Source organism: Helobdella robusta (genome assembly GCF_000326865.2).
Source record: "Helobdella robusta unplaced genomic scaffold HELROscaffold_10, whole genome shotgun sequence".
In the NCBI taxonomy this organism is placed as follows: Eukaryota; Metazoa; Annelida; class Clitellata; order Rhynchobdellida; family Glossiphoniidae; genus Helobdella; species Helobdella robusta.
Window position 1 is genome coordinate 4430322 of NW_008703571.1, and position 26150 is coordinate 4456471.

The window sequence follows — 26150 nt, forward strand, 5'->3', positions numbered from 1 at the left end:
CACAAATCTGCATTTCATCTGCGTGCCCATGGCAAAAATAGCCACCTTTATTCAGTAAATTCAGTATCTCTGCAACGTACAAATTAAAAGAATCGGTCCAAGGACAGATCCTTGAGGCACCCCTGACGTAAGTTTCATTGGTTCCGAGAGATTACCTTAGTAAAAAATCTGTTGAGTCCGACCAGTAAGAAAGGATTCGAACCAATTTAACGCAATCTTATTGAGCCCCCGCCACATGAATCAACTACGGCAGCCGCTCACAATGCTTCTGAGGATTTTGTTACTTATTTCTATTTCGGCAAGTGAGCTTCCACCATAAGTTTACTCATAGCAGAAACTCGACATTTTTTAAAAAGTTTTCTTAATTCCTCTTCGGCAATCAAGCTCCCACTACTGGGTTCACCCACAATAGACGCTCAACATGCCCCGATGATTCTTTCTATTCTCCTCCAGACATTTGAACCATTACCATGGGGTTCATCCACAACAGACGCTCGCCTTGCCCCAGGGGTTTTCTTTCAAGTTTTTACTTGTTTATTGCTCAGCAATTAAGCTTTCACCGTGGGTTTTACCCAAAGCAGTTGCTCAATACGCTCCGAAAAATTTCTATTCTCCCCTAGGCATTTGAACTACCACCATGGGGTTTACCCATTGTAGCCGTTCGACATGCCCCAAAGAGTTCTCTTTATTGCTAAAAATTTTTTATTACTCTTTCTCATTTAAGCCTCCACCATGGGGTTTACCCACAGCAGACGCCTGAAATTACATGAGGATTTTTTTAATTCCTCCCAGGCTCTCGAGCCACAATCATGAAGTTCACCCACAGCAGCTGCTCATCACGCCCCGAGTAATTTCTATTCTCCTCTTTATTTAATATTTTTTAATATATATTTAACATTATTTAATAAGCCACCACCATGGGGTTCATCAACAGCAGACGCTCGATATGCCTCGAGGAATATTGTTGTGTTTTCTAATTATCTCTTTAGCAAACAAGCCTCCACCGCGGAATCCATCCCCACATAACGGACACTCAATACGCCTCATGGGTTCTCGAATGCATGTACAAATTGATCTGAATAGACATGAATACTTGGTTTAACTATTTAACATACATGAGATGTGTTGGATGTATACAAAAATTACTCACACAAAGAAACAATGGAACTCAGAGTTGTTCCTTTGTTAAAAAAACTATAAACACCAGATGAACTCTATCACAAACTCTATTACATTGATGATGGTAAAGGTTACCGAAAACAGCTTTTATGTTAATGTATATTAGAAATGCAGTCTAAAATAATTTGAAATTTTTGTTATTAATTTGAATAATATCGATAAAATAAGATTTTGAAAAATTTAAAAACTTAGTTACAAACTCAACATTGCGGAAAATGCGGTGATATTTCTTATTAACTATATATATATATGTATATATATATATATATGTATATATTTATATATATATACATATATATATATATACATATACATATATATATATATATATCAGTCTATTCAGTCTAATTATTTCAACCATGTCCTCTGTTAATGCATATGTTTCCCGTTATATACTTTATATTTATTCAATTTTAAGATGGTTTATTAATACTTAAATAATTTAATTAATCTTATTTTTTCTTATTTATAGAACTATTGTTATTTCATTGTGAAATATGAACATTTCTTTACTATTTATAATTTTTGGTGTAAATTTTATGGTGGCCCAACAAGTCATATCTTTGGGTCTCCTAGCTTTTTGCTGAATAAACTCATTATTGAATTGAATATATATATATATATATATGTATGTATATATATATATATATATATATATATATTTCGGAATCGAAATATGGCCTTATTTGCAGCAAGAATTCGGAAAATAAGTTTATTTTGAATTTTAATAAACTAAACGTTGTTATGTTTAATCCGATGCTGGTCATCTTGTTATTAAAAAGATGAATGACAATATAACAAGCTAAAGCTCAAAGTTAAAACCTTTAATAAAAATCTAAGAAAGTATTATTTTACAAATCGAGTCGTTAGATTGTGGAATGACCTTCCAAAAGAGGTGGTGTGCTCTCGTGACCTTGCGGAATTTACGAAGAATGTGGACAATCATTGGTTTAACATCCCTTGGAAATTTGAATATGATTGTTATAAATGGTAAACAGTAAATGTTTGTTGGACGTTATATGTTTGTTTAATATATTATTCAACAATTGCAGAATGATTGCCATTAACTTCATTATTTTGTCTGTGGTTATTTATTATAATTAACAAAATACTGTATATTTTTATTTTAATATATATTATGATACCGTTATTTCAATGAAGTTTACTTTTATTTATTGTTTTATCTATTTATACGGTTATATATCTATTTGTTACACTTCATGTTACGGTTGTATATTGTATGTATGATGTGAGTGATGGGGTGTACAGTGTACACATATGTATTTGTGATGGTTTATTTTATTATAGAGTTTCTATTTAGGTATATTTATTTACTATTTATTTAATTTCATGTGTAAGTATTTGTGACTAATTTGTGTATAGACGAGAATGTGTATAAGCAAATGAGTGTTTGGATGTATGTGTGAACTAAATATATTTATATCGTCAGGTTAATATATAGTTATTGACATTTAGTGGTTATCACTATACTTTGTGTAACATTTTTAATGAACATGAAAGTATTTATAAGTGTTTACGGTGTGTATAGACGTCTGGGTAGGTGTGCTTGATTATGATTATTTATTATCAGTATTGTTTTACTATATGTATGCATGTATTATACATGTATGTGTGTAGGTGTGGTTTATGTATGATAGTATGTATGTGTAACGTATATCTTTATTTTATTTAGATGTATATATAGGTATAAATATATATAAGTATATATGTGCGAGTGTGTGTGTGTTTATTTCTGTTTTTGAAAAGTCATCATATATGAGGATGTTAAAATAACATTTTATTTCATTTATATATCGGCATATGTTCTTCGCGCCCATTATTTCTTTATGTTCTTATGTTCTATGTTCTTATTACTTAACATAATAGTTTTGACGTTCATATTATTTTCCTCTTTTTTTTCTTTTACTGAAGTGACACAGTGACCTTTACAAGTTATTTTTCTTATTTGGTCTTCGAAGACCATTAATTGCTATTTTTTATTGTTCAGTTTTTTGGTTTTGAATAAATAAATAAACAAAGAAAAAATAAAAAAACATTGAGGTTGTGGCTTATGAAGTCATGTGTTGATTGCAACTCCAATAACACGCCAAACTCTTGACAACAACACAAAAATAATTTATAAAAACACCAACGCAATACATCTAAAAATTGCAGAGCTGTCTTATTAGATATCAGTAAACCCTAAATAAACACCCAACAAAGAATGATAACAACGAAGAAAAAAAGAAAGACAACAACAAAGATAAAGAATACGATACCAGCTAATAAACTTTGCAGAAGAACTTTGCATTGTTTAAAGAAACTGTATAAACCAAACATGCACTGAAGATGATTTATGAAAAATCGAAATGAGGCATTATCTGCGTGATGAATTCGGATAACAATAGTTTTATTAAATTTTCATGATAAACTTGGATAATTCTATTTTCAACAAATTGAACATTTTCTATATAATTCTAGTAAGGAAAATTGAAAAGACAAACTTTAAATTGATTAATGTCAACAATTCTGTAGGATTCATACAATACTGTACATATACTGTATATGTATATATACAAAACATATTGTATATTATATATATATATATATATATATATATATATATATATATATATATATATATATATATTATCACAAACACTTACACAGATAATAAACATAAAAATTTATCAACTTTATATAAATTAACTATTTATGATGACAAATGTATATATCATTTTTATAATTTTGAATATCATATTTTTATATATTAACTTTTATAGTACATCATTAATACAAAAACAACAAAATGATTTCAAACTAAAACAATTTTGTTTGTTACTCTAAGCCCATCCAAGTGATGTTAATATCTTGACGACTTTGAACTAATGGCCTATAAACACACATCAAAAGCTGGGTCTATTAAATGACAGATTGTTACAAAACATTGCATTGTGTGCGCGCGCGCGTGGGTGTGTGTGTGTGGTATGTGTGTGGTTGTAACCAAACACCAACCTCTAACAAAATCAACCTGAAAAAAGTATTATTGCAAAAAACATTCCGCACATAATTTCTCAGATAAAACATTCTGATCTGACAAAAACCTTTAAACAAAAAACCTCAAAAAATTTTGTTTGTCATTCATAAAAAAAAATTCAACGTATTATTTTCTATAATTGGGCAAAAGTGTCATTGGGCGAATATTCCAATGAACGAGCAGAATAGCCAAAAATTTATTATTTGTTTTTGGGCGAAAATACAATCGGACAAATCTTCCATCTTTCGGGGAATCATCGTTCGTGCGAAAAGTACATCGTGCGAAAAGCTCCAGTTACCCACGTTTTTGTCCGTTACTACTTATTCATCAGCATATTTCTTAACACATTTAAAAAAATATATATTTAAAATGTGAAACTAAATAAAGTTATAACAGTGTTAAAATGAAATGAGCTAAAAGGATTCAGAAGCAGATTCTTAAAAACTGGATATATGTGATAGTGCAAACCAAAGATGGTGCAAATTGTGTGCATTTAGTTGTTTTTATTATATTTTTTGACTTAGTGGACTACTTAAAATGTTTTGGATTAATAACAATATTTCTAAAAATACAATTCTTTCAACTGTTAACTTCAGCGGTGATTGTGTTATATTGTAGTAATAAACTACCACGCATAATTATTGGTGTTAATATTATTATTGTTGAAGAATTATACGGCGCTCTTTATTACAACTCAAAGGCATAATCTGAGTAATACTACTTATTAACATAATTTAAATGCTCTCGATCCAAACAAGCAACACTGTTTTTTTCACAATTTTAATAGATATGTGCATTGATAAAAATATCTATATATTTTTGCACAAAAAATAAATTTTAACGCCGCAGCAATCATTACTTTAAATTTGCCTAAAACTGTTTTTGTCAGGGCTGTTCAATATTATAAAAATAAGATAAATCAATAATTGTTTTCCAATAGTTTGAAAATGTGGATGAATGTTTTGTTCATTGGTCAAAAGCCCTTTTCCTCATTGAACACCGTCATTTTAAAAAAGAAATATTAAAAAAGTAAAATTGATAACTGTAGTATTGCTAAGATTACCATTCTTCGTCAAACTATTATTAAGAAACAAAGCAAATGTTCAAAAAAAGAGTTAAAAAATGTTATATATCTCGGATTAAAAAGTTTAACCAAATATATGATACTGAAAGCAATGATTTGAATTTTAAGTTATTATACACAAACAAAATTTTCATAAATAACATTTTAATATTGTTGCTGCAAAATATACAAACCAATTCAACTCGGCCAAATCCGCCAACTCCAATTACTGCTTTCACTTTTAAATCGCTCAGCTGAACAGAAGAAAATTCGTTTGAAAGACTCCTGAACCGAAATAAAAATAATTGCTTTTAATTACATCAATAATTTTATGTGTAAAAATGTGTGTGTCAGTATTTATATATTATATATCATTATTATCTTATTCACCGAAAGGTTTAAATATGTTTAAAAATGCGCTGTTGAACAAATAACATTTCAAGTTCCGTCTGAAATTTTTACTGAAACAATCTGATTTAATCTTATTAGAAGATCACTCCATTTTTGGACAGAACAACCTGCCCGCCTCGGCCACCCAATTTTTTCCTGGTTTTAGATGTTACCATCTTTCTGACTAAATCGAACAAAACCTCGCTCTAAAGGTGTGGACACTCATCATCATGCACGCAACCATGGGCCACTACTGCGATCTTAAATCCTATTAGTAACCAACCACTATGTAAAGAGAGCACGTCTACTCAGACCAATTTTGCAGCAGCATTGTAGACTTGTTGAACTTTATTCACCAATCCTATACCAGCACCATACAACATCAAATTGCAGTGGTCCAATCTAGGCAGTAAAACGTCATCATAAATCTGACCTGGTAAACCAGACACATATACAAGAAATAATATTGGACCAAACACTAATACACTCGTTTGCACCTCTATCTCATCATAGTATTTGCGATAAACCTTAGTGGATTGTTATTCGGAAAGCAATAGTGTCTGAACGTTAATTCGGTAGTTTATGAACATTATCTTTTATTAGTAAAATAAATTAACGTTGATTGTTGATTAATTAATTAATTATGCAATTAACTATTGCTTTGTAAATAAATAAATAAATCGATAATTCGGAAGTTATGTTGTCTTAATTTTTCACTGGGATTAAACGAACTCGTCGTCAACCCGGCCAGTTATAACAAAGCATATGATTAACGTACACAATGATATAAAAGATATATCAAGGTTTGATGTTACCGATGGATGACGCATACGTAGACTATCTAAGAATGGAAACGTTTGCTAATTGATGCTCCATTTATGGAGATGTGATCGGTATCAACGTTTTTTCGCAAAAAAAGTGGAACGAAACATTGTCGAAGGAATCTTATGAATCATTGAAACAGCTGAATGTTTCGCTTCTCAATAAAGCTAGATTGATGGCAGTCAAAAGGGTTTTAGGTTCGGCCAGGTTAAGGGCGTTACCAAACACCGCTTGCGGCACCAGACTCGATAACCCTTCAGTTAGAACAAGTCTGTGCCTAAGATTTGGTCTAGAATACAAATGTTTGTGTGGTGTAGATGTTTCTCTGTTGGGATACCATGGTCTTTCTTGCAAGTTAAGTTCTGGCAAACAGGCAGGCTCTCGGCTATGAAAAATTATTTGTTTAGATTGTTTCAAATAGCCAATATACCTGCCGTTAAAGAACCAGCAGGCCTGATTTCGGAAAGTAATGCCAGACCTGACGGGTATACTCTTATCCCATGGTTTGAAGGTCGTTGTCTGACACGGGACGTGACATTTCCCCAAGGCTGGCTGAGAGGTACATCGGCTATACATTGGTATAACCCGGTTCCGCCGCGACAAAAGCAGCCGATTTAAAAAATTCAAGTAAAGTGTTCAATGACGGCAAATCGCTCTCTTTGTCCCGGTTTGTGTCGAAACATTTGAACCAACTGATAAGGTCATCCCCCATTTTCTGGACAATATAAGTTCTAAAATAATTGACAATGCAAAATATTTCTCTATTATTACAAAAATTTTATTCTTTCTGTATTTTAGAAAATATTGCTAAATGTCCGGCCGTACGAGACTGAAACCAAGATTAATTAGCGAGTTGGGGATCAAATGAGTTTTAAATCTGAATAGCACAAATAATTAACGAGTTTATATATATGTCTGTGTGTGCATGTGTGTGCATGTGTGTGTGTGTGTGTGTGTGTGTGTGTGTGTGTGTGTGTGTGTGTGTGTGTGTGTGTGTGTGTGGACATAATGCTTCAATATTTTATTATATATTTTGTTGTTATTGTTATATTATTATTATTGTTGTTGTGATTTTTTGCTTATGAAGCGTAGAAAAAAAATAACATTTTTTAATTAAGGAGTTTTTTTCAATTATGATTCTCTATATGGCAAAATTGGTGAATATATATATATCATTGAACAAATATTAAATGTTACTGCAATGCACATAAAAAAGCGTTCAAAACGTTCAGCTTAACTTAACAGAAAGTTGAAACGAGATATTTTAATTAGTGCAGTAAAAATAAAAAATGTGGAATGCATGCAATCAGAAAAAATAGTTTGGCCATAAAAATATTAATTAGCCAGTTAGAAACTAAAAGTTTTTTATTCAGCCGTACAAAACAGTACACCGAGATAAATATAAATAATTTCGTAAACATTTTTATAAAACTTCGTGAAATTTTAAATACAATTTCGTAAATTCCTTTATAATTTCATGAAAACATTCACATAAATTAGTAAAAAATATTTTCATATGATTTCGTGAATTTTTTTTATTTAATTTCGTAAAAATTTGCATATAACCGTGTCGTATAGTTTTGGTATAATTTTTAAACATTTAAAAACCTTAACCCAACCCTGTTTCAACGATCAATCACAGGTAAATAGGTTTTCTTCAAAGCTCGTGATTTAGGTTATCAATATAAACTCAATTGAAAATTTGTATAGTTTTGGTATAATTTTTAAACATTTAACTTTGAAACAACGAGGATTTTATTCAAACTGCTTCTGCCAACTTTTTAACCAACCAGTTGTTGCCATGAAATTTTCACAGTCGACGCCATCTACAGCAGTGGCAACAGTTTTTTCCTAACAATTGATGTTTAAAAAAATAAAGGAACAAATCACAAGTAAACAACAATAGATTTTTCTAATTTATGTACGCGACGCACCAAACAAATTTGAATTTTATTTTTTAATAGTTGGTAAAGATAAAGAGAAGGTAGTGAGAAAATCTTAATTCTAACTTTCACCCATCGTCCACTAACTGGTAGATTCTTTGATCTAGCTTCTGAAAACCATTCAAACAGTTAAATATTAATTTTTTCGACTTAAGTTTTTCGCCTTTTCAGCGTTTTGTTATCAGCGGGGACTCTTACTTCCTATTGCCGTTTAATTGTTTCTTTGTTTTTGTGAAAATTGTGCCAAATTGCCAATTTGTGTTATTCAGCATTAAAACTCCTGTGCAATCTTTTTAATGTTATTTCTATTATTTTATCTCTGTAAAATAATATTTTATCTTTCGGGGTCAAAATTCTTTTGACTTGCAATGCCATTTTCGATGATGAACAACTTACTAACAGAGAAAGTAACAAGATCACGATAAATAAAGCAAAAAGAAACTGTTTGAAAAGCGAACCAAAGATTAATAATGCCTTGTTAGTGCATTTGTGTAAAATTTTAAAAAATATTTGGTTATAAATTGTCCGCTTTTTATGACTTAAAAGTCATTTTGTAACAAAAAGCCTGTCCGTGTGTCGTTACTTCAAAAAGTCCGCTCTTTACTGGCAATTTAATATGTAAAACAGTTCCATGCCGACCAATACAATCCGTAACTCTTCACTGTCCGCTTTTTAGAATCTCGCTCTCAAAAACTATACAAAATTATTTAATAATTTTTACAAAGTTATTTAAAATATTTTTTCGAATATTAAAATAAAATATCAGTCGAATAACCAATAACGCAAATCTCCGAGTCTGCAGGAATGCAACCAGTGCGTCGCGTGAATTTTTTATCAAACACTTGGGCACTTTTCATGTAAATCTTCAAAAAGTTTACTTTAGCTTTCAGCGTTTAAGTACGTTCATTTTAATTTCTAGCATTCTGAAACGCTGGAGCATGTACTTTTATTTGTACTATCCACCATTAGTTACTGTTATATGCTGCCTATGCAATATCAAATAGTGCAAGTTTATGCATTAGAGAACGCAATAAAAATTTTTGAAAATTTATAAACTAAAGAAATCAAAATAATTTTTTTATTTTTTGACATTGTAAAATTTGTTTGTTCGTAAATTCACGTGCTTGATTTCATAACGTCCACTTTATACATATGACTTTTGGATAAAAGTATACTCTTATATCTGCTGCATTAGCCGAAATGCCGTTTACAAGTTGCGCTATATAATTAATCATTATTATTTTGATTTCATAATTCTACGTTTCTATTATTTTATTCATTAGAATCGGACATCTATGTAGCACGCGATTGTACAGTTGTCGTATATAAGCACAACGCGAGTTGAAGAGGTTGGAGTTGCAGGATTATGGAGCTGCGCTGTGAATTATTGGCGATCGTGCAACAACGAGCGTATTTCTGGGATTAGCAAATGATTCAGTGTTTATATTACATTCAAATAAAAGTCAGTTTGTGTCTGAAACAGTTGTGCTTATCTATTAACAATCAGTGAATCTAAGGAAGATCGAATAACTTGACGATCATGCATGTTACAACATTATTTTGACTGTCTGGTCAACTATCCTGCTACGATATCCATTCTGAAACGAATATGGCGAGATAATAAAAGGCGAAGCGAGACCAGAACTGAGCTCCGATGCAACTCAATTTTTTTCCGAAATTTCCCAAAGAAAAATGAATTAATGATCAAATTCACGGCATTTTGACATACAGACAATCATTATAAATAAGAATTGTTGAAGGCTGGAAAATATTTTTTGTAGTTGGATTTTTAGCTTGCCGGTAATCATAAATTAATTAAAAAAAATTTTGTCAACCAAACTATCAAAATCTCACAACGTTTTTAATTAACAAATTAAATTAAAATACAATTATTAAAATTTGAAAATTGTCAATTTGAGAATTGATCAACTTACTTTTGTTGGGGTTCTTCAGCTTCCACAATATCCAATGTCGAAGGTTTCAAATATCCGGACCTGCCAATCAACTGCTTATAAGCTCTGGAAAAATCATTTTTAAAACAATGTGGCCTAATAAATAACATACGAGAATAATTTCGTATGAGTCAAAATTTAATATGAGATTATTTGATTTTTTAAGTAATTAAATATTTTAAGCATTACAAATTTGACAAAATCAATTTTTTAATTTGTCATATATTATTTTAAATATAAAATAAACTTAAAATAAACGTGGTTTTTTACTAGAATATATATATATATATACATATGTGTGTGAGTGTATGTGTTTGTTTGTGTGTGTGTGTTTGTGTGCATGTGTGTGTTTGTGCATGTATGGAAGTCGTAGAGGGGCTTCACACGGTTAGAATGAATATATTTATGAATATTAGCAGGTTGATTGACGGAACGTTTGTCACTGTGTTCGTAACTTAATTAGCAAGCACTGCCGCTTATTCAGTCTTCTATATTATATTATTTATCTCAGTGCTTACACGATGTTTGATTTTTTACAAAAAATATTATGATAGAGGTTTTGAAAAAAAATTACTTTTCTAATAAATTCTTCCTTTAAAAATATTTGTAAGTTGTCATTTCAACAAACGAACGGGTGTGAATTTTATTGTTCGTCTGAATAATTAACAAGAACGCATAACGATAATACTGTTTGACGGCAATGTAACATTTGAGCATGCAGCAATAAAGATACATCAACATTCCCGAACAAAAATATCGTCATCATTACTGGAAACTTACACTCGTTCCAGAACTAAACATGTCACTCCTGTTCCTCCCCATGCAACGATATTGGCTGATCTCTTTTCTTCTCTAAACAATGGTTAAAATAATTTGATTGAATAACTGAATAATCTTCAATTTTAAACATAACAAAAAATTTTTATGCAATTTAAAAAGTGTTTCGTTCATGAGAATTTGTTAATAATATTAAAAATTATCTTAAACGTACTGCCATTAGAACTTTAATTTTTCAAATCAAAACGCACATTAAATCAAATTAATTTTAAAGATGAGTAAATTGATTCTATATCAATTGTTTTAGACAATGGAGAAATACTATCGGCAAAATTTGGTTTTTCTTTCATCTAGTAATAATATCATTATTTTAATTAACTATCCTATTCTCAATGACTCTTGATAGAAAATGCATAAAAAAATTAGGCAGAACCTGAAATTATTTTGTAATTGGATTTTGGAATTGACTTGGTTTGGAAAAAAGAACTGTTGTAACTCTAAAAATATGGGATTGTTAGAAAAAATTATTAAGGTATTAAGGAGACTTTACAAATATTCAAGAATGGCAGTAATCGGTGCAAATCGGTGAAGAATGGATTAAAGCAAAAGTTGGAAGTCGACAATGTGATCCATTATTAACAATACTGCTCACATATTGAATAAAAAAATAGAAAATGGAATAAAGCAATAAAAAGATTAAAAACCTCATTAATAATTTTGACTCTCACAAATCTGAAACATTGCTTGTTGAAATACGTTAACACCTGTAAAAGTTGTCTCTTGAGGAATCTACGCTAATAATTTCGATCACTATCAAGTTACTCGGCGTGACGTTTGACAAATTGTTAAACTTCGACAAACACATACCGGAAATCATCAAAATTTGCAACTACCACTTCTGTGCAATGAAACATATTAGAAATATGATTACCTCGGGTGTTGACGGTGCTCTTGGCAGAGGTCTGGTTCTTTGTACTGTAACTCCTTTCTATACAGGGCCTTACGCACATCTATCAGGGGGCTGCAGACTATCCAGAATAAAACCGCTTGACTGATAAACTTTCTCGTTTCAGCTCTCCCATACTCTTTCCAATGGCTTTCCATCTCTGCTCAAAATTGAAGTTCTAACTTTCAAAATATTGTCATAAAAATCCTCAGTTTACCTTTACGGTCTCATACTATGCCACGAACATGCCAGACTGATCCACGCATCTTCTTCGGATTTTTTTAACATTCTTATTGCCAAATACCATCTCGTTAGACACGGCATTCCCCACTCAGCTCCAAGTGTCTGGAATGCGTTACTTCATGAATTGAGACAATGATCTTCGTTGAGCGTTTTTAAAAAGGTCTAATGACCCATTGACTAATTAAATGCCTTGATGAATTTGGCATTGAAAAATCTCACATAAACTTTGAATAAGATATTGTTGTAACCTATGCCGCTCGTTACTACAAACATCAATGTTATAACTTTAATGATCTCTAAATTTTCAACACCAGTGTTGTAGCTTCTGTAGTCTACTCTACGCAAAAGCGATTACTACCAATTTTCTTCTTAACTAGGACGACTGAAGGTGTCTTGCTTTTGCAACGTGGAAATCATCTCATTAGCTTACACCTCTTTGACAGGATAAAGCGCTGTGGAACTTGTCTGATGGGTATGCAATCTTGAGTGTCTATACTGTGAGATACTAAGCCTGTTCTTCCTTGGTCGTTGTCGCCAGTCGAGAATATATCCGAATTGGCCAACAGTGTTCCGCCTTCCTACGCTCTTCCTCGGCGAGAAGTGCCTTGTTCAATGGGTTGTGTTTGAGACTTTGGACGTTCTTGTAATTACTTTTCTCATTACCATTCCATAGTTCCACGTCAAGGCTTTTTATATTATTTATTGGTTAGGCGCTGCCAATCACTCTGCCATTTTTTATTTTTATTGGGTTTTCCGCTGCCAATCACTCTGCCATTTTTTATTTTTATTGGGTTTTCCGATACATTCATTACTTGGATCAAAATTCTGCCGACTTCGTTAACCTCTACCAGATATTTCCCAACAATGATATTTGGTATTTCGGACGTCTGAATAGGTTTCACTAGAACAATTTGTCGGCTGTTAAATTCACCGTTTTTCAGTTTTGCCCAAATGATGTTTTTCAGGCAAATTTGCTACTACCATATCACCATCGAAATTTACCTGGGTACATATTGGCTGACTGTTTCCCATCACCATTGGGTGGAAGTCGTATTCCATCATCAAATCGATGCCTAAAATGCATTTTTAAGTAATGTTTGCCACCAGAAACGTGCCCTTAAATTCCAGATCTCTCATCTCTACCGTGCAAGATACTTCCTTGTACACAGGCGCCGTTCCTCCAGTGGCAGTTCGAAGAAGGTACTTGCAAGATATTTTTTGTTTTAGATCCATTGACATATATTATCTAAGAATAGATCTAGTTGCTTCTATAGCGATGGAAATTAAACATTGGCATAGATCTATCCTTCCTTCCACCCAAATGTCATCTCGATCACGAGAAAGACTTGGAACATGAATAAAACTGCAGGCTCGTTTGTTTTCCATTTCCCAGCCAACTTTAGTCCTTCAAAATTGGCTTTCACTATTTTGTCTGACGTGTTAGCTGCAGACGCTCCAAACATGAGGATTGTATCTTTTCAAAAGTCGTTGTTTTCTGTATCGTTCTTTCGATATGCGTTATTTTTCTGGGGCCTCTTACAATACTTACTGATGTGCCTTTCATCCACAGATTCTGATGGTTTTTAGTCTCTCGTTGTTGAGACAATTTTTCGACACTCATTCTCTTTGTGGATTTGCCGTATTTTTGTGTTTTTCTTCAACATCAGTTTTGCATATTCTAATTTCATATACAACTCTAGGATTCTTTTAAGTGTTTTTATTTTTAATATTGTAAAATCATATCTCATATCTGGGTCTTGTAGGATTTGAATAAACGCTTCATATACAACTCTAAGATTCTTTTAAGTGTTTTTATTTTTAATATTGTAAAATCATATCTCATGTCTGGGTCTTGTAGGATTTGAATAAACGCTTTTGTTGGCGTTCTGTCCCAGAATTGTAGGGTACCTGTTGGGTGCGCTAGCAGGGTCAGTCTTATTATGTCTTGTGCTAGTTGTTGAGCAATTTTCCCTGTTTCTGCCTATGGCGGTCAAACTGCGTTAAGTGAATATTTGTTTCTATAGCGTCGGTCTAACACGTCGGTTAGAAGTTTGAAGTTGTCACGTTCCTTGGCAGGAATAGAATGTAATACCTTCAAAGCGGAGCCTTTCAGTGCTAACACCAATGGCGTCCCCGTTCTCTCGCGCTTCACTCCATGCTAAGTGCTTCTGCTTCAAACTGAGTTTGATAGCTCTCCCAGGGCTTGGAAGCAAAATCAGATTTTAAATTTCAAATGTCCAAAGTGGTTTTGTCAAAGATTGTTGCACAAAAAACGCTAACTTTATGCTACGAATGATCAGTGAACCTGCGATTGATTTAAAGAAAGACTTGTTGATAGGTTTTTTCAATTAGTCCAAAGCTTCTGATAGCGTGAAACACTTAGACCTTGTGAAAATATTGGAAAATTTGGGCGTTGATGGAAAAGACACGAGAATTATCAAAAACCTTTATTGTGACCGAAGAGCAGCGATGAAAGTTTGTAACAAGATGACTATCTTTATTTTTGTCGAAATAAAGAAAAGTGTTAGGCAGGGTTAGGGTTAGGGTTAGGGTTAGTGTTAGGCAGGGCTGTGTATTCTCTTCAGAATTGTACAATCTTTATAGTGAAATCATTATGCTGAAGATAGAAGATCTACTTGGAATATCCATAGGAAGTGTGAATATAAACAATGTAAGATATGCTGATGATACAGCTCTTATAGCGGAATCAATAGAAAAACTACAAACAATCGTTTCCAAACTAGATTTTGAAAATGAAAGAAAAGACTTGCAAATTAACATCAGTAAAACAAAATGCATGATTATCAATAAAAATAAAACCGCTTCGATATGTTCCATAATTATTAACGGTAAACAGGTGAAACAAGTCAACAGCTTCAATTTTCTCGTACGTCTGATTCAGCGCTATATAAATGCTCATATTATTATTATTATATTTACCATTATTATTATAATGTTAATAATAATAATAATTTTTATTATTATTATTGTTGTTGTTATTATTATTACTATTATTATTGATAACTGCAGTTGATATTCAAGATAGAACTGTTAAAGATCTCGAGTTAGCTGATGATATTGATCTTTTAGTCACCAGTCTAGATGGTTTACGGAAGTTTATAGAGACGACACATGATGCTTTGAAATTACTGATTGCATATCAACAAAAACAAAACAAAATTGATCATTTTGAACCAAAAGTGTAGATGGTTAAAAATTTAATATCTAATTGGAAAATCACAAATAAGTTGACCAGCTTGAGTATTTTGATAGTTTTATAAATCATATAAACCAGCAACATCAATAGCTTAAAAAATAGACGAAGAGTTGCTCGTTGCTGCTATATAAGCACAATATTTTTATTGCTCTATTTAAGCAATCTTAATTTGAAATGGAATGCCATAAAAATTTGTCGGTAATTGGCTGGAAACAAAAATTGAGAAACGAAATCACAAAAAAATCATAAAATTGAAACTTTCGGAAACGCTAAATGATGAATTAACATTTTCCCTACAAATGATGAATAGAAACTATTAAAACTGAATTAATAGCAAATGAATGGGTAAATGCCTTGAATTCAACAAAACTGGCCAAAAAGAAAAGGGTGTAAGAAACTGAAAATATCGTGGACTCTATTGGCCTCAACTGCGTCTTAAAAGTTAAAAAAAATCATTTATTGATTAATTGATTGATTGATTGGTTGGTTGGTTGATTGGTTGGTTGATTGATTGATTGATTGATTGATTGATTGATTGATTGATTGATTGATTGATTGTACATATTATTTATATTGTATTGTATTTGTGTTTGGTGGTGTGTAGAGCGCCTTTTATGATGAACCTCAGCGGCACTGGTTTCGCTGTGGACTGATGCATAAAATTAAGCGAGCTAACGTCCATTGGCCAGATAAACGCAGAAAATATGCTTTGCATAATTTTGAAAAAAAACTAAATAAGAAACTTTTGTTCAAAGTTTTTAGTCTTATTCTTCGAAAAGTTCATTTATTATTAAATCGTTTAATAGTGTATTTTTTAATTTAAATTTTTTGAATTTTTTATTAAAAAATTCAATTTAATTGAGGTTTTTGAACATGGCGAATAAATAGGTAGGTAACAAGCCATAGAAATACTTGCGAACGTGTCGACACTAATTCCTGTGAAGCTTGCAGCACTTATACCTGAAACTCTTTTTGACAATCGCATTAAGAAAAGATTGTTTTTATCCGCCTTCATATAAAATATTTCAAAAATATAAACATTTTTTGTAACAAGTATATGCATTCTCATTGTGAGTTGCTGTTTTTGATTTCATTTAAATTAATGCTTCACGTTATTTTTCAATAATTTTGAAAACAATTGAAAATTTACAGCTAAAAATATTTAGTAATAATCAAAAATAAGAATAGAAAAAATAATCCGAAACATAACAGAAAGAAAATTATGATAAAGAATTAACGTTTCAAGAGCCAGTTCCCCAAAAAATTGTCCTTTACTGAGCATGCAGACAAAAATTTCATCAGCGGAATTCGGGCAGTCTTTAGTTACTTTAACCTGGTGATCAAACAAGTAAAAATGAAAGATCGCTTAAATCAAAAGCATGGGGGTCTTGTAAAGTTTTCAAATTTTTTCTTTATCTTTTAAAATATAAACAGGACAAAAAATTGTTTACTTATATTGCTTAATTAAGTTAAATTTTGCAGATTTCAATAATAGTAAAGATAAGCATTAATTAGCATTTTTATCATATAAGAATGATTAGCTTTGTTGTTGTTGTTGCTATGCTACTAACACTTCCGTTAGAGATGATGTAGAACGTGTCTCCAGGCTGGTTCTGGCGGATGATGTACTCTCCATGTTCATACCTCACTTCCTCGAGCGCATCAACCACTTTGCTGATTGTCTGAGGTGGCAGGCTATTGATGACGGGAACGCTGCATGGAGTTCATACTTTTAAGTCAAAATACAATTCAACTTTTTTCTTTACGTTTTATTTACACCTAGATTTTCAACCAGGATTTATCCATCAAACCTCAAATTTTATCAAAATACTCGGTGACACTTAAAAAATTTTTTTGATAAACATTCATCAGATATCATCGCATCATGCAAACCACCTTTGCGCCATAGAACGCATTGCACACATGATCATGACACCTGAGGTTGCTGCTACTTTTGGTTGCATCAATATAGAACCTTCCGCACATCTATCCTGCACATTGTTATGGCAAAAAGCTACCAACTTCTCCAAATAAAAATGCCAGACTGATCCTCAACAAGCCTCTCCTTTACAGTTTATCCACCCTCTTCCGCTGCTCCACTGGTTTCATGTTTCTACTCAAACCATTTTTAAAATTTCTGTTCTAATTTTAAATTAACGTCATTTGAATTCTCGAAATATTAACACAACCTCTTAACGCGCCGTATACTTGCCAGTTCACTCCGCCAATCCTTGACTGAATTTTCATAATATTTATTTTCACATCCCACCACGGACCTCATCTTCTTCAATTTACACACTTAGGTACTATATTAAATGTCCTTTCATTTTTATATTGTTTTTTATATTTTTAAATGTAATAATTATCTAATTTATAAAGTATTCTAACATTGTTTTGGCAAAGAGTTGAATTGCTGTTCCAGTGCCACTTTCACTGTTACCGACGTTGCGTTTCGCTCTTCATTCCGATTTTAACTTGTAGCAAAAGATTGAGGTGTTGTAGGAAAACCGTTTGAACACTGATCGAGTTTAAGTTTTTTGTTCCAAAAATATTTCTTGCTAGCAATGCATCATTGACTGATGGCTGTGCATTTTTAAACTGAACATTCTTTGTATTGCCATCCACGAAATGTCGAACACTTTCAAATTGTTCGCTTTGTAATGGCATGCGGCATCAATTTGTTCATACTCATTTAATCTTTCGCCATTTTCTCATTATTTTGATTCACTTTTTCGAAAATATCTTTTGACCAATCACGAGATATTTTACAAGGATTTGAAATTACAAACGTGGTAGATGCTTTGAGAAGTCATTAACTGATATAAAATGAAACAGACCAATTATTTTTGAAACTCTTTCCAGTTTGGTATTTCGTCGTTTAGTTAATACATCTTCATTTTATTTCTTATTTTATCTTTTCAACTTTCCATATTAACAACTATATGCGTTTATGACTAAAAATAATAAAAAACGAAGATGACGTTATAAATAATTTTACATGATGATGACACTGTGTGTATGTAACAAAAAAAATGAAATCTTTTTTAAATAGGTGTGGCGGCATTTGAATAAAAAATTCACATGAATATGATCAAATTGCATTTTCATTTTAATAACAAATATGTTTGGTTGCGCCTTTTATGATTTCAATAATTTATATCCCATTTTCAAACTGTTACACATCAGAAATTTTGCATTCATTTTTAAACAAACTGCTATGATGGAATAAAAATGATGCTCTATTTTTTCATTCTAGTGAATTATTTTCAATTAAATTACAGCTGTCAATAAATATTCACCAAATGGGTATGAAATTTAAAAAAGGTTGCTTTATAACACTGTGCACAACAATTATTATTGTCTGGCTCAAAACAGTCTGCCATGCATGGATGGAGGGATGCGATGCAAACGAGTGCAATGTGCTGTGTGGCCAAGCAGTATAAAATAAAATAATGAAATAAACACAAAGCCAATGTTAGTCTACCCACGTCCTCATATTTTTTTGTTATATAGATGATGTGGTTTCTAAATGTGTAAAACCATTAGCAGAAGTGCGAATTAACTGAAGATTTTGTCTATACAATCAATGTTAAGACGTTGTTATATTAAATTAAAACTTTGGGCTGTATGGCTAAGTTTAACGACGGATTGAATTGAAATGGAAAATAAAAATAAAAAACCAGAATTATAAGAGAAAGAGCTAAAAAAGAAAAATCATCTTCATTTTTTGCGTCTCAGCTATGACCAAAGGAATACAAATTTAATTATCTTGGCTTGGTCAGCGTAGCTAGCGACGTTATTTCAAGACGTTGATCAGTACTTCATGCAAGAAGGCAGCATGGACCAATCAATCAGTCACTCATTCTTTTCACTGCAAATATCCAGAAACACCCAACATAAAATGCTTTCTCAGTAAATATATAAATATAAAAAATTTATTATTTTTTGAGAAATCATTTGATAGCATTATGGATTTCTATATAAATAAAAAATCTTATATATATATATATATATATATATATATATATTTTTACAATATTCTATAAATTCTACCGAATGTTTTGCGTTAATATGTTTGTAGTTCGTTTTTTTCAATTTTTCTCACTAAAGTTTTTTGGTGAACGTTTAGTTTATTAAAATTTAAAATAAACTTATTTTCCGAATTCATGCTGCAAATAAGGCCATATTTCGATTCCGAATGAATCATCATCAGTGCTTTCTGCTGTTTATATAGGGAAATATTGACTTTGTCAAAATGAATTTAGATGGAGATTGACTTTGTATATATATATATATATATATATATATATATATATATATATATATATATATATACACACCACACACATTTAGGATTCAGACTATCAGATATACAGTTGTTTAGGAAAGTCAAAGAATAATTTTCAGCGCTATTTAATTTTTCAATCTTTCTTACGATGAATTTCAGTTGATTATTAAGTTTACACAAAATTAGTGTGCACGTTTAAAACGTTTAAAATAGGAAAGCTTTTTTTGGAAATTCATATTTCCATTATCTATGCTAATTTTCGTGTTGTTTATGTCCTTATTGATTAATGCTAAAAATTCTGTAGAATTCAAACAATACTATATTTATATAATATATATATATTTATATATACATAAATGCATCCATACATACACATATGCATACAAGCATAAATACATACGTCATACATACATGCATCCAGAAGATCATACAAAAAATAAACACTGTGACAATATTATTTCAAAATTTAAGATTATGACCGTAACGACTAATTTGTAGTTATAATTGATAAATTGTATGATAGGAAGATTTTTACAAACTAACACTTTTATATGAATTTTTTCAAAAAACAAAAAAATTAATATGTGTACAGTAATTCAAAAAAGTTGGAAAGTATAAATGTTTCAAGCCAAAAACAATAAGTTTAGTGAGCAATTGCATGTCCTTTGTATGTACGTACGAATTCATGGAGCGGCATTTTCAAAGCAGAGCTGTGGTGGAATCGCATGAAGTGGACAACTTGAAACAGAGTGTTGGAAAAGCATTAGCAAGTGAAAAATGAAATGGCAGTCGACAAATCCTGTTACGTTACTCTGCTTCTTCGCCTACGTCTACATTCCTTGTCTCCTCTCTCTCTCTTTCTCTCTCTCTTTCTATCTTTCATGTATTCGTAGCAAATGTACCTAGCGTGATGTTTTATTCTACAAGCTCAGCGGCGTAACAAGAAATTTGTCAAAGCAGTCAACAAAAATATGTACCAATAAGATAAGCAATCAATTTTTAAACGATGACTGTTTAAAACATTTATTAATATTTTATTGAAAAAATTATAAAATTTTCTTAATCATAATAATTAAGATTTCGTTGACTTTGATATGGCATCAACTGTTTTGACGGTGAAAATGTGATTATTATTTAAAATGATATGGATCCTTTGTTGAATGTTAGCTTCTGGTTCGAAGCATATTTATCTTGCAATGTAATTAAATTAATTATTAAAAAATTATTCTAAACATTTTATTCAATCACAAAATAAACAAACCAGAAAACTAGAAAAATATTTCAATGATGGTTTCTTGTTTGCGAGTGATTCGTCGATTGAATATAGAAAGAAACAAAATGAAGTAATGCATCGAGCTGAGCATATTGTTGCAGAAACACACGGGATCGTGACCAAACCAATGCAAGCAACTTCTATGATACAACCTCTCTATTTTCAAAAATAAGAACTTAGTTCAACGATAGGACAAAAAACTTGGGTGTGTTTGGTTGAAACATGTTTGTTAGTAGATTTAATGATAATTTGAATGCCTCGAATATAATTGTTTTCATGCACTAGTTCAATTTGTAAAATGGTAAAATATTTCTTTCACTTGATTCAATTTTATTAATGAAGGTATAAATTGTCAACAAAAATGAAAGAAGCCAGAAAAAGCGCGCCAGTACATTAAGAGATGTGTAATGAATAATTGAGCACCATAAAATTTATTATACTTTCAAGTTGTAGCGTTAAAAAGTTTTTTTATGAAATGCATGCTTGAGAAAAGTTGACTGTACTTTTTATTTTTTTTGAAAATTTTAAATAAAAAATTAATTGAGATCATCATTAATTTGATAAACTTTTTTACAGTGGTTAATAATTTCTCTTAAAAAACACTACTCAGAGAAGCACAACATAACAACATATTACTTTAATGTTTAAAAAAAACAACCATCCGGACTAAGGATCTTGAATAACAAGGATAGAAAAAAAGCTAATATGAAAGAAATCAAGATATGGAAAGCCACATGCACTTACTCGTCAATCAAACACCATTAGCAAACAAGAGCGAATGTTTGATTGCAGACCATCGAAAAATTGTATATTGTTATTAATATTATTATGACCATCATTGAAGGAAGGGATGGAACATCTAACAACCACTGGAAAGATTGCAAGGGAGAAGAGATCGCGGTTAACAACGAATTACATTCGTGAAGTTTTTGTGTCACTTGTTGAATATCACCACATTTCAACTGCTACAGGGTGTTAAAGATCGGGTTTTGTGGAGGTCATCATCGTGTCTGAATGAGCATATAACGATTCATTCACCCATCCATCCACGAAAATGTCACGGTACTGACCATCTAATAATTCACCATCAATTATCAAATGTTCAATTATTGAACGCTATAAATAATATTTAACTAAAAAATATAAACTAGACGCGAAATAAGCATTCTGAAAATAAGACATCAACGCTGGAATGTTAAAATGAGTGTGATCTATGGCTGGTCAGAAATGTATGCAAACAAGTGTACACCGGCCGAGAGAAGAACGAGCACACGCATGAAACGATTTGAGAAGCGTGTTGTTCTTATTTGTTAATCACACTACGTACGTTAGATAGGACGCTTGATTACATTACAAACTGGAAGTAACAAAAATCTTTTAACAATAACAAAATAACAGTTTTGTTCACAACCACTTGGAAAATATTAATGCAGGTCGAGATATGTGGTCTTAATGATGATAGCGCTCAACGGTAGCAGAAGGCTTAAGAAATATCGGCTGTCGTGCAGGGGTAATAGGCCGTTTTCAAAAAATTTTATTAAAAATTTTAATGGATTTCTTATTTGTTAAAGAATACTTTTGCAAAACCTGCTGCTTAAAACTTTGATAGCTAGTATGATGTATATATATATATATATATATATATATATATATATATATATATATATGTATATATATATATATATATATATGTATATATATATATATATATATTGGTAATAGACTGCTGTTAACGCAACATTTCAAAAATTCAACTTTGAATTTTGGATATACATATATATATATATATATATATACATACATATATATATATATATATTTATTTATATATAAAATACATACATATATGATTAGAGTGGATACTGTCGTAAATACAATTAAGAAATGTCACTGATTTTCAGCTTTGATCAATTTCAGGCTCAACTTTTCAATATTTGTATCGTATCTTTATCATTGTTTTTTAACTTATTCATATAAAAACAAAGTTTTAAATTATTTTTTATTCATTTTTATCTTAGACAGAAAAAGGTTTTTTTGGTAACCCTTTACCATTTTCAATGTAGTTTTATCTTACACATACTGTGCGTTCCCACTTTATTGGCTCCAAAATATCACTTTGCGTGGATCCATTATTTTTCTTTATTAGTAGCTTCTTTGTCGGTAGCAAAGTTACTGCATCCTGTTGAATATCAATATTTATTACAGGGTTCTCTTTGTTTATGTAAAATGCTTCTGCAATTTTAAGTTCAAACAGATTCCTATTGCGATATAATATCTTTGTGTTATTTTTGAGTATTAAAATTATTTGGCAAAAACATCTTCAAAAAGGCGATATTTCATAAAAATTATGCGATTTAGAGTTTTATTCATGTAGATTCAGAAAAAATTTTCAACCACGCGGCAACAATACATCATGTCAATTTTTTTTATTATTTTGTCAACTTTTACTAAATAATTGTAGGAAAATTTTTAGAATTCAAAAAAGTACTTTTGTAACATTTTTAATTTATTGCTATTTTACAAACTTTTATATAAAAGTTTTAGGATGCATAATAAACTTTGATTTTAATATTATTTTTCATGTCTGGCTAGTTGAAATGTGGAAATTCAACTATCGGTTGTTCATCTAATGTATTATCGATCTTCATGTAATCAACTAAAATAAATACACTATTTTGTATTATAAATAGTTTCCATTTTTTACACAACTTATTACAAATACTCAGGCCTCTGTGCATTCCAATGTGTCGATGTGTGTAGTGGCGGATGCAGTGGGGCAGGGGGCACTGGCACATTGTTCTTGAAGGGAAAATTGACATTATAAGCCCATCTGCATAAAAGTTGCCACCAGTGACAACAGAAAAATTTTCAAAACAAAAAATTGGCAACAATTTTCTGTAAATTTCTTTTCCCGGTCATCGGCTTTTATTGGAAAATTCTCTCGGTCGTCAACTTTTTCGAAAATTCCCCACCGGTCGTCAAATATTTTTTCAATTTGTCTAGATTCGCTATTGGATGTGATTGAGTCAGCATGCTACCATTTTTGGACCTATGAATATATGTAATTTATCTATCTAAGTAGGTACTAAAATGTGTTACATCGCGATTACAGGGAAACGACTGAACGGATATTTGTGAATTTTTATTCATTTATTCTCTCTTTCTATTAACATGTATTTACTAACAGAAAAATTTAGAAAAATTTCTAAACTATTAAATTAAAAATTTTTGAGAAGTAACCTATTAATAAATAACTGTCATAAAATTAAAAAATTTAAAAAAATATTTAGGTACTTTATCTTAATCTTTTTATGGGTAATTTTTTCCTATGTTTAACGAAAACGGTAGTTTGAAAATTTGTCACTGAACCGATATATGAATGGGACGGGAAAAGAATCAATGAACGAATTTTATTACGGTGACGAGAGTAGTTTAAGGGCGTGCTCAATGTTTATCTGGAACGCATACTTAAAAATTTTGTATCAATATATAAGTCCCGAGAACCAGAGAAAAAAAAAACGTTTATTGGTATCTGAAAATTTTAGATAATTTTTAAAATTACCGAAGTATCACTACCAATATATATAGACTTGCGCATACAAACAAGACATACATACATTCAAACATACATTCCAAATTATACATATACAAAGCATGTGACAGGCGGGGATCATTTTGTCTGATTCAAACTCATTAAAATGGAGGGAGTCGTAAAAGCTGCTGAAAATTTTTCTCATACGTTGGATCATTATCATTTTTATTTTTGGACGATTCATTCTAAATTCTTTCAGAAAATAATGATCATAATTACTTTATCTTTTCACAATTGTCATTATCGTTACCAAAACCTCAGTTGTATCATATCGTCATTTTTATATCAGCATCATCTTTCATTAATAGCAAGCAACAAATCACAAAATTATCACCATCATCATCATCACCATCATAATTTCCGGCATTACCATCCCGATCGTCACAAAAACCTCATCTCACCTCATAAGGAAGTTTGTGTAATCTTCCTGCTTTTTCAGTACGGTTGTCATCATGATGGCTTGGAAGACTTTCCTTTCAATTGCCCACAACTTGCAAAATGTCAGTGCTGACGAGAATGTAATAAGGTGATGTAGTAAACGGGTTAATGATGCAAACAATGGTGACGATGGGAATGATTAGATAATTTAATTTTCTGTTTAATACTTGTCAAAAACGATACTTTTATTCAAGAAACTGTTCAATAGTGACAAAAAATAAACAAACAAAATGCGTGTTTAATATTTGCAGGTAATATACCAGTTAGAAACATAAGTTGAGTGAAATAGTTAGAAATTTGGTGAATAAACCCATATGTTTTTTAACTACACATACACACAGACACAGCGTATGTAAATATGCATAAATGAATGAATCAGACACATCAGACACGACCTTTCATTTGAGTCCAGTCACTGCAACTGCAGGACCAGGTGCATCGACTCTTACACCAACTCGCCGCTCAAATTATACCATTTCGATAAATTATAAAAATAACTCCATAAGTAATTACGAACCTCCGCTAATTAATGCTAAATAATTAGTTAGGAATCACGAATTCTTCGTTAGTCCGGGGCCGGGGACAGCACACTTGTAAAACTGGCCCAGCATAATTGTGTTTTTTCATATTGCGTAATATCAAATAGCTTACTTAAAAAATTTTCATTTTGTGCAAATTGGTTGGCTAAAAATTTGTATTCAAAGTTCAAGTTCAAAATTTGTTACGGTGTTTAAAGTATTAAACAAACTGGATATGTTTATTTCGGTTTAATTTTTCTGGAGGTTGGAAATCGGTTTATAATTAAATATGACTGTTTAGATAAATTTGAATATGAATATCATGAAACAAATTGAAACCTCTTGCAGAAGCGGTTCGTTTGCAGTTGTAGAGGATAGCTATCTCCCCAAAGATTTTGCCTGGTCCCATGATGGCAAGCCTCGTGCCCTCCTTGCATATCTCCACCGAGCCTTCTGAAAATTCAATGAGAAT

The 26150-nt window shown here is 31.2% G+C and overlaps 1 protein-coding gene across 1 annotated transcript in view; it reads right to left on the reverse strand.

Moving 5' to 3' along the window:
- The window catches only part of HELRODRAFT_96849 (hypothetical protein), a 36360-nt gene extending 10210 nt beyond the window's left edge, over positions 1–26150 (reverse strand). Inside the window, exons 1-7 of the mRNA XM_009012112.1 lie at positions 26018–26150; positions 25124–25229; positions 17141–17282; positions 16808–16902; positions 11167–11238; positions 10369–10452; positions 5474–5561 (exon numbers count right to left, since the gene is read on the reverse strand). Coding sequence (XP_009010360.1) covers positions 5474–5561; positions 10369–10452; positions 11167–11238; positions 16808–16902; positions 17141–17282; positions 25124–25229; positions 26018–26087 — 657 coding nt within the window. The 5' untranslated portion in view covers positions 26088–26150. The remainder of the gene's footprint in view (positions 1–5473; positions 5562–10368; positions 10453–11166; positions 11239–16807; positions 16903–17140; positions 17283–25123; positions 25230–26017) is intronic.